The 11,158-nt window shown below is 32.2% G+C and overlaps 1 protein-coding gene across 1 annotated transcript in view; it reads right to left on the reverse strand.

The window, feature by feature from the left end:
• Positions 1 to 1,186: 1,186 nt before the first annotated feature.
• The window catches only part of LOC111717313 (uncharacterized), a gene marked incomplete in the record, with an annotated part of 61,161 nt that continues 51,189 nt past the window's right edge, over positions 1,187 to 11,158 (reverse strand). The window contains 5 exon segments of the mRNA XM_023492814.1: positions 1,187 to 2,670; positions 4,037 to 4,137; positions 6,262 to 6,505; positions 6,805 to 6,935; positions 10,811 to 10,933. Coding sequence (XP_023348582.1) covers positions 2,088 to 2,670; positions 4,037 to 4,137; positions 6,262 to 6,505; positions 6,805 to 6,935; positions 10,811 to 10,933 — 1,182 coding nt within the window.

The following is an 11,158-nucleotide window of genomic DNA, read 5'->3' on the forward strand; positions in this document are numbered from 1 at the left end:
TAATTTCTCCATCGTTTCTGAAGCAATTGAAATGCATGAGTCACTTTTGTAGAGACACTACAAATGAAAATAATCAGTTTTCAAAATGGGAAACATGGAATATGGAAATGTAAATGTTAACAAATGTAGTTTATAGGAAGTGTAGCTGTATAGGAAATGTATAAGAGATGTAATTATATCAAATGTAATTATAGCATGTGTAATTATATGAAGCGTGACTAAATGAAATGTAACTCTGCCAACCAGAATAAATAGGAATGAAAGATTTTTTGCTAATGTAATTTTCAGAACTGTCATATCTCTGAAAACGTAAACTTTTGCATGCTTCCACATCGGTCGGAACTCTTGTAATTGTGGATATCGTGATTTAGCATTGATCTCAATTTCATTTTAATCTTTTTTCGATATCACGTGGTAATCGTCTAGGGACTAACTGAAATTAAAAGATCAAGCATATTGATCATAAGGGGATATCGAGATTAAGCTATAGGGATTATGAGAGTATCCCAGCTTAGGTTACTGTTAAACAATGGTACTATGGTTTACATAATCTTCAAAAATTTATTGGATCAAAAAACAAATATTTTTTCAAATTATTTATTTCAAAAACAAGCATCGACTATAATATTTGAGTATAAAAACAAATTAAATCAAATTAAATTTTATAAAAAATCCTGTCATCTCTTTGATATTATCTGATGAAGATAAAACTTATTTCCCCCTCACCTTGCATTGAATATTGAAAATACCACGCTTTTCTGCAAACTTCATGGTAAAAGCAGAAAACTCTCTTTTTATCATTAAAAAAACCGGGTTTTTTTCTTTTTAAACCAATGTAGTAAGTTTATACCCAACCAAAAAGATGTTAGAAGTAGGCTTTCTCCTCCCCCTTTCTTCTCCCTCTCCCCTTTCTTCTCCCCCTCCCCCTTTCTTCTAATATTTTGGTTTTATTGAGTAAAGTTGGATACAGGTGTAATATTTTGACATCCATTGGCTATTCTCACACTTCTAGAGAAAATAGCTAAATGCACATACAATACATTATATATATATATGTACATTGTATGTACAATGTATCTAGAAATATAAAAATGAATTAAACATAGAAAGTTAATTTTCTCACTGGCTTAAAATCCAATGTTGGTATAGTTGCAAACACTGCGCAATTTTATTAAAATAACATTTTAAAGAGTGGCTAAGGTGCAAAAAGAAAAAGGCAAGATAGTGAACATAATGACTAAAATTAGTGGTAACGTAGACAGAAAAAAGTTGTAATTTCAATACAAAATTAAGTTGTAAGTCAAGATGGAAATTAGTTGAAATGCTAAACAAGAAGTTAGTTGTGATTCAAGACTAAAATCAATTGTAATTTTAAGACTAAAAATAGTTTATTGGTTCTAAATTCAAGACTGAATTAAATATATATAAAAGGGCAAATAGAGTAGTTGAATCAAGAGAGAATTGAAAACAGTTCTTAGTAGGAAATGTGCACTTCACAGAAAGTTATCGATGCAAGGGTGCAAAATAAATGTTTCATTATATAAGGTATAAGTAGGTACAAAGAACTCCAGATACAAGACATGTTCCAAGATGTTTAAGTATGTACGTAGACACGGATCTTGTACATAAATCCTGAAATGCTTTATACATCCGTCTTTTTCATTATTTTCTAGGGAATTTAATATCGGACATCTTGTAAAACAAAGTCTTTGTCAAAATCAACTATAGGTCGAAAGATAGGAGGGAAAAAATTTAAACTAGGAAAAGGGAGGATTACAATACAATAATAATTTACAATCTAGCTGGCATTCACGGATATGATCATAAAGTACAAAAACTTACTAGTATTTATAATATGGAACAAATTAATTCGAATTTTACCTAACTTTTTACATCAATAAATGATAAATCTGGTCGAAAAGAGATCATTCTTTAATTTTAATAATTTATACAAGATATAAAAACCCTCCACCTCCCTCATGAATTCATCCTTTCATTTATTCATTCATTCTTTCTTTCACCTATTCATCCTTTTATTCACCTTTTCATCATTTCTTTCATTTATTCTCTAACCAGAATCTGATTCTCTAGCCAGAATCTGTTTTCAAATTAATATTCTGTTCACTGCAAAAGTCCTTAGTGATCGGTATACAGTTAAAGTATTTACAGATCTCACAATCTTGGATCGGGCTCACGTAGAACAAAAGAATCAGACCGATAAATATAAGAACTGCGAAGACGACACAGAGCCAGAGCAAGACGATTTTTCTCCGTCTGTCGTAGAGACCGAAGGTGACAAATGGTAGAATAGCGTAGGAGATGAGGAACCCGAAAATAAAACCGAAGAGGTGAGCGTAGTTGTCTACCCAGGGCAGGAGCCCGAGGAGGAAGAACACGGCTGTTACCCCGACCAGCTTCAAGATTGCCATCTCAGGATATTTCAGACTCGGCCATTGATGTATCACCTCTACTATACAGCAAGCTAGCAGCCCAAAGTGTGCCCCGGCCGGTCCGACTTCGGCACGGTTCGGAACAAAGATGGCGGAGGCTAGATTACCGACCATGCCGGAGCCGAGGTACACGATACAGATGCGCGTTGCACCGATCAGCTTCTCTAGGTCGCGCATCAGCCAGTACTGGAAGACCAGGGTGATGGATAAATGGAAAATCCTGAAACAAAAATAAAATTAAAATATTTGTCTAAGAATTGAATAATTGTACACATGAGCCCCACTAAACTGTGATAAAGGAAGACGACCGTTAGTTGGAATTTAATTGATCTTCAAGCTGCTTGTAAAACTGTTTGCTTTTTAACAATAGAAAATACACATAAGGTTGATGTACGGGAAATATTGTCGTCTTCACATTCCACAGTTTCAATATCTCACTGTAATTACAATGTACAAATGTAACAACATAAAATCAATCAATAGCCTTTTTTTTTCAAAAAAATTAGTTTTTTATCTGTCTGACAGGACATTGCATATAATCCTTCTGATTTTGCTGAGCATAAAATAAATCATATTATCCAGGAAGCTTTGATTCTAATTGTTACAGTTTAAAACGTACACACTACACACTATCAGATGATCAATCTCTTCTACATCCAAAGTTTTACATTCAATAAGTTAGATTGATTTTCGCCTTCAACGGAAGAATATTAGCAATATGCAATCGAGGACAGTAAACAATTGAATAGATTTGTTAAAAGTTTACAGTAGTTACTACATTCATATAATATTTCTCAGTGTGGGGGGGGGGAATGGTGAAATGTTGTAAATTTACACCAGCATTTTATAGAGAATTTTATTTATTGTTTTGGCAACCCTGAAACGGCGAGGGCGGAAGGGGGGGGAAATGTGATGCACTCTTTAAAATAAATTCTTAAAATTTGAATTATGAAGCAAGTTAAGAAGCCCATCAGCTCTAGCTAGTTTCGCCCCAAATTTTCCCCCAAATGTTCGCCTTAAAGTGATCAACGGTTAAAAAGAAAGTTTGAATCTTTGAATTAAGAAAGTTCTTTAATGTTAAAAAAATATCCTTTTGACAAAACTATCAAATTATTGTGTAACCAATTTTGCAATAATAAAGTTGTGAAAGGACAAATTTTGTTATGAAGTAGAAGTGTGTAAAAAGTGACAGGTTTCTTGATTAATGGATTTTTTACTGAAATGTCAACAGAACAGAAATGTATCAGAATCTTTTTAGAAATAAAAACATTTTACACAAAGCTTTCAGCTGATTGTAAGTAATTTAAAATAAGAACTTAGAGAAACGTTTCTAAAACACATAAATACTAATTATAAGTTTTAAAAAAGGTTTTTGTCTGAGCATTAACTTTTAATTAAAACTGAGGATTAACTTTGAATTAAAACTGCAAAAATTAAGAATTGCCGCAAAGTCACTTTGCATTTAATTAAATTGGGTTGACTACACAAATCACTGTTCCGAAATATATTATAAATCTGTTCAACAACTAAAAATAAAATAAAACTAACTAAAGAATGGCGTACAAGAAAGAGGCTACTATCATTACCCAGCATGAAGGAAGAGTGAAGTCCAGATTCTATAGAACTGATCAGGAATATCTCGTTGATTAAAAGGGATTAATCCACAAACATCGTCCATACAAGACACCTAAATAATACAGATTAAATTGACTGTTACTGTAATTTCAAGTCACCATTCATTTAAAGATCAACCATGCTTGATTTACAACGATCTGCTTAACATTTTTATCCGATCAATCATTTGGAAAATATTGATGTTTTTCTATTTTGAAAAATGTTTAATTTTGATAATTTAATCATTGCTTCTGAATAATGCGCCAGTCACATTTCACAAATGAACAATATCAATTTTGAAAATGTGGCGATGTTATCTAAATGCGTTCTAAGGGTACCATTGTTAATTGTACATGCCCCTCTATATAAAGTCCAGAATTTTCAAATCCATACTCTAAGAATTAAGCAAAAAATATAATTTGCTAATATATGGAGTCGTGATTTATTATTTCTTGATGTATACTTTGTCACGAAACATTTTCTATTTCAAATTTAGATTGGTAATATTCTTTCTTCAGTCAGGAAAAAAATCTTTATCAAAGAACATTTCTTTTTTATTTCATGAAAAGGTGGTAACTCTGTAAACTACAGCATGAGATTAATTCTAATTCTAATCAAAATATGGTTTAGAATAACTGTTGTTGAGTTTAGTTTGACAAATTGGAACTAATTACTTTTCTAATTCATATTTCTTGGCAACCTGATATTCTAGACATTTGATTTTACAAACTGTCAACTCTGCTAATTCATTTGGTCAAAATTTTCACCATTGGAATACAAAGATATTGAGATTTGACTTAAACTAAATAAAACTTAGTTTAATGTGGTTCAAATTTGACTTAAACTAAATAAAGTGCAGTGAATTGTGGTTCAAATTTGACTTAAACTAAAAAAATGCAGTGCTGTGGTTCAAATTTGACTCAAACTAAATAAAATGCAGTGTATTGTGGTTCAAATTTGACTTAAAACTAAATAAAATGCAGCGTTTTGTGGTTCAAATTTGACTTAAACTAAATAAAATTTTGTTTAATGTGGTTAAATTTTACTCAAACTAAATAAAATGTAGTGTATTGTTGTTCAAAGGAACTGAGTTTTTGCCACAAACTCAAAAAGTCTAATCCGTATATTTCTACTATCTAAAGATGTTAACCTTTGATATTTCAAACTATGATTATTTGATCTAACATAATATATAGTTTGAAATATCAAAGGTTCAAATTTGACTTAAACTGAATAGAATCCAGTGTATTGTGGTTCAAATTTGACTTAAAACTAAATAAAATGCAGTGTATTGTGGTTCAAATTTGGCTTATAATGAATAAAATGCAGTGTATTGTGGTTCAAATTTGACTTAAACTGAATAAAATGCAGTGTATTGTGGTACAAATTTGTCTTAAACTAAATAAAATGCAGTGTATTGTGGTTCAAATTTGACTTAAACTGAATAAAATTGTGGTTAGACTTTGGCAAAAAATAAAAAAAAATATTTTACTGTGGTCGAAATTTAACAGAAAACTTAATGAAATTAGTTTAATGTAATTGAATTTATCTGGAAGATCTAATTGATTTGTTTTAGTTCAATTATGATGAAAAATAACCTAGATTTTTCAAAAATGAATTTGATCTCTAAACTACAAAATTAATCGAAGAAAACGATTTATATCCGGTTGAGACTAATTCGGCCGGAAGAACATTAATCATTTCCTACTTCATTCTTCAATTTGGTTTCCTATCAACTACAAATACAATTCGATTTGTCTTTCAATCAAAACTTTTTAGTTGAGAAAAACCTTGGTCTAGAGGACTGGAGTATAAACAGACCAAGAAAACTTTTCACTTGTCATTTATAATTGAGCAATTTAATGTTTAAAGGAACTGTAGAGGAATTTCAAGTGACCTTACATTTATGGAATTGTATGTCCTCTCTACATCTACTTGACAGATCTCTAACAAGTGTTGAATTCTGTTTTTAAGCTAATATCTTACGGACAAATTAAACTGCTATAGATTACAGTCAGCTTTGTCTTCCGTGTTTGTCATCTTTTTTATTCCTGTTTAGTATGAAAGGTTGCCAAGGTTTTGTAAATGGTAACTGAAATATGTCTAACATGCGTCCTGAAATCAATTTTCAGCAACATTTCTTGATAAATATAAAGAAGGAAGACGATATTTATTTCAAATTGTTTTGTCTTTGTACCTGGGAGCAAAGAGCTGCTTCCTCGTGAAAGGTTCCCTTGACAAAATCACAGAATTCCCGTGTCGTAATCTGACATTGTCCCCGGATTCCCAGACAGCAAGGATGTCCAATCACCTCGCAAACCATGTGCTCAGCTTCTGATGGTGGCGCGTCCGCATGTTCTTTCCGTTTCCGGCAGATCGGCCATTTTGTTATATCATCAGGCCAAATGTACGGGGCAATGCTGGCAGGGGCTTCACAGAACCTAAACATCAAATTGTTTAAGCTTTTAACATCACAAATTGATTATGGTGGTTTATACAACAATAAAATAAGTTTTTTATTAGGATGTTTAATTATATTTTATGGTTTTAGTTTTTGTTTTTAAATTATTTGTTTTATTTATTTTAAATGCATGTGTTTACTCTGTATTGTTCTATGTTTTACACTGTAAAAATGTAACGAGAAAATATGGCAAAATAAGGCATTATAACTATGTTAGTATTTTAACATGTTAATTGTTTTTGTTGAATTTTAAGAAAGCACTGGAAAGAAATTACTTACGCTGGATCAAGTCCACAGACAGGTCCACTGGACCTATGATGGTCCGGATACTGGGACCATTTGTCATGATGAGACCCGTGTTCGTCCCAAGTTCTGTAGTCCCAGGGACTGTTCACTCCTACGGCTAACCTCTGAAATAAAAAATGAACAAATCAGAATTTTGATCAACAGAAAGTGATCTGCGATGTTTCTGCAATAGAAGTTTTTGTTAAGTCTATGAGGATGGAAAGGATAATTGCTGGTTAAATGTTTAAATATTTCGAAATGTTTGTCGATAGTGTACAAAAAGGTAATTTGGAAAATTCATTTCGTTTATTCATTTTTAAATGAAATTAAAATCTTTTTAAGCTGTGTCATGTTCATTTATAAAAAGAAATTAATATTTATTTTTATTTCCAAAACAGCCCATGATATTTTAAATTCTAAAGTTTAAGAGTTAAACTTCTTTTTGTTTTAATATTTTTCCCTTTCAAACCTTCCTGCCTCACTTTGATAATGTTTACAAGTGTTTACTGGTTCTCAACTAACTCAGATGTTAATAATGCCTGTTGTAAGTAAACCTTTCATTTATATCTTTGTAACCCGTAAATATACGTTCTTTAGTTCATTGACCCTAATTGCGGTCAACTTGTTTACCTGTACCTTTTTATAAATATACACTAGGCTTTTAGAGCGCTTTGCGCCCATCTTCTATTTCATCTTTTAATTGTGGCTTTATCTGTGAGCATCTTCTCTTTGTAACAGTATAAAACAAAAACAAAAAGTTTGCGGATTTCATGATATTTTTTCGCACATTTTCAAAATTTTCCAAAAATGGGAAACTTTTAAATACAAATTTTTACGTGAGGTCACGTGAGGTCCCATACAACATTTGGGCCTGATCGGTTCAGCCGTTTTGACGTTTATTGGATACAAACAAACAGACAAAGACAAAGACAGACAAGCTAAATCTATATATAGATAGACAAAGAAGGTTCTACATGCCTTATTCTTGAATTTCTCCAAGGATTGGCAAATGCATTTTTTACTTTTTACTCAGAAAGTTTTAAATTCTGAAAGTTTATGGAATGCATCGTGTTCTTTACAATTCTCAAAGGAACTGATAAAATATTCTCAAGCTTTGCAAAAAATTGATATTTGGCACGCCATAATTTTTCAGAAAATGTTTAAAATTTTTAGAAAATCTTAAAATCAGATTTTCCTGAAACATGTTTATAATGTTTTTGTAAATCATGAAATACGATTTCATTGTAATATGTCTCTTTTTCATTTCTGTTTTATTCTAAAACTGCAGAAGTTATCAACAAAGAGTGAGTTAAAGTTTTTAAAGATGCAAAAATTAAAATTTGTTCAAAATAAATTTTGTAGATTCTGACTTACTCCTGAGTTTTAGTTGAATGGAAACCATAGACAGTAAAATCTTATCTTTGTCTACAGTTCTCAAAACTGACAATAGAATAGAATAGAATAGAGTAGAGTAGATTAAAGTTTAACAATTCTATCTCTAGACTGAACAGTTTACAAGTTAGAGATAAATGCTTAATTAAATCTAAACAAATATGTATATATATTTTCTAAATATTGTATATAGGTTTTATCAAGAAATATATAGACCAGGAACCGCCATATCTCATGCGTCAAATCCGTGTACGGCAGTGGGAGGAAATCAAAACTAAGAATTCAGGGGCAACGCATCAATTTTGAGGGAAAAGGGCCCAAGGGGTGGAAAAAAATATATTGCTATTGAATTTTCCATAAAGCCAAAAATCATATGTATTCGATATATTAACTTGTTTTTGTTGGAATGTAATATCACAACAGAGCTTTAGTCCTTTTTCTTCAACTTCTGTGGGGGCACTGGGTTTGTTTACATTCCTCCCACAGAGTACGTACACAATTTGCGTATATCTGAGTTGGGCGTTCCTGTATATAGTTCCTTGGGTTTTATGCGTTTAATATATATATATTTATGTGTTTAATATTTATATATATTTATGACTGAAGATTGCATCTAGCCAGAAGCTCTTTATTTATTAATAAAATGTTAGAAGATATTTAAGTGTTTACTTCGAAGTCAAAAATAAACCCTAATTGCAAAAATGCGGAGCTCAGAAGGTGTAGTATATAGGTCTGCCGCTTTTGTAAATTGCCAGTACAGTCCAATCTAGAACAACAAAAGTAGACCCAGCACGGATTCAAAAGCCCGGTTCATAGATCGAGCTGTAGCTATGACTTGACAGCTGAGCTGTAGCTATAAACCGGTTGTGAGTGTAGTTACAAGCTTGCGACGTTGCAGCTTTTCCTCCAAATGTACGCCAAAATGGTTTTCTGAACGATCAGACTTAGGTTTTTATTCTTCTTCGATATCCAGTCACTCTAGGATGCCGAGTCCCTTAGCATCTGATCCAATCAGGGTTCAGCCATGGAGTTTGGTGTCTATTCTGAACCAATACAAATTGCATATCGGTAACATCTATCTTTCTATCTAGCTCAATATCCAATTAGAGATAAATCCTTATATCGGCGCTATAACAGTAAATGGAAATATTTACTTCTACTGAAACTATAGTACAATGATGGTTATACTATATATGTTAATTTTAATTGATGGATCAGGCATGTAGCTTCAAAGTTAAAAGTGTAAACATTGGAAATCGATCAAAATTAAAAATATCCACATACAAATCCCTATCTTAGAACAACTTAGTTTATGGTTGCACGCTCCTTTGACTCTTTAGTAAAAGTAAATTCAAGCTAATGTCTGACTGCGTCAACCTTGTTTCACCGGCTAGCACTATTGAGTGTCTGCTTTATTTACCCAATGTCCGGGCGATACAGTACAAACTGGGACTGGAAAGTTTGACCCAGCTCGGAAATTCAAGTGTACTGCGGTTGCCCGTGCAACGTAAATGTGTTCTTGTTCACAAGAAATTAAGATTCTTTTGTATTTGTTTCTTACCAAACAATACTTCTGTTTCATATCATTGTGCAAAGTACAAAATTAACTGTTTGTTCTTTTCCGTCTGTATTTGTACAGTCAATATCAAAAGTACAAATTTAACATGAACAATTTATTTGAAAAAATTTGAATGTTTCAAGATCCTTTAAAATAAGATTGCTTCTTCAAATTAGAGATGATAAGTTGTAACTATCATTTGCAATGCCTTTTCAAAAAAATGTTAAAAATAACGATTTGCCTGTATTTTTTTTTACATAACTCAAAAAGTATTGGTCTGAGGCTGTTGAAATTTTCTGACTTTTCTTACAAACCCAAAGCCCTCCCTTTAGGCCTAAAACCGGGCTTTAATACTAACTGCCTGAATCCTCAGGCACACTGCCTGAATGACTGCGTTTGCCTGTAACAAACTAAATCTTTGTTTTGACCCACTTTCACTTGTCAGATTTTGATGAAATTTAGCTTTTTGGAAAGCCTATGACATAAGGAAACGGATTGCACAAGTTTTGCGAAAAAAATTGCAAATTTTTTGCAAACAACCTGTCAAATGAAATTTGCACATTTTTAGTTTTTCTTGATTAAAAATTAGGTTATTTAAAATTTTGCAAAAAGTTTTGCATATTTGTAAAAGCATGATCAAGGGCTTTTCAAAAATGTATAATTTTTCATTTTTTGGACAAATTTTTTTTTGCAAACATTTTTACTATATAACTGGATTTTGCGATAAAAAATTCAATTTTTGAAAATTTGCAAAATTTTTTTGCGGATTCTAAAAGTAGAGCACAAGAGCTTTCTAATGATGTATCATTTGTCATATTTGAACATAAAACATGGGATTTAGAGGGGGGGGGGGTCAAATAGACCCCCCCCCAGCATATCCTGGTTTTCAAGTACCCCAGCAGGGATAGGGTTAACACTGAAATTATTACAAAGCATTTATTTCCAAATGGACTGCGCAGTGTGCAGTGTGCTAGTATATTTTCTCATTTTTTTAGTATAAAAACCGCAACTTGATTAATTAGTGTCATTCCTTTTTGATTTATGTCTTACCCATTTATGTTTTGCTACAGCTGGTACAGCAGCCACTCCTCCACTTGCAGCTTTACATTCAGATTTCTGAGTCTGTACACAGCCTGCCTGGTCTTCACGTAAACAACACGCTGTATCCCTCTCCTGTACAGTACATAATATATCAGCACGTTGTATCCCTCTCCTGTACAGTACATAATATATCAGCATGTTGTATCCCTCTCCTGTACAGTACATAATATATCAGCACGTTGTATCCCTCTCCTGTACAGTACATAATATATCAGCATGTTGTATCCCTCTCCTGTACAGTACATAATATATCAGCATGTTGTATCCCTCTCCTGTACAGTACATAATATATCAGCA

Source organism: Eurytemora carolleeae, unplaced genomic scaffold, assembly GCF_000591075.1.
Source record: "Eurytemora carolleeae unplaced genomic scaffold, Eaff_2.0 scaffold177, whole genome shotgun sequence".
Classification (NCBI taxonomy): Eukaryota; Metazoa; Arthropoda; class Copepoda; order Calanoida; family Temoridae; genus Eurytemora; species Eurytemora carolleeae.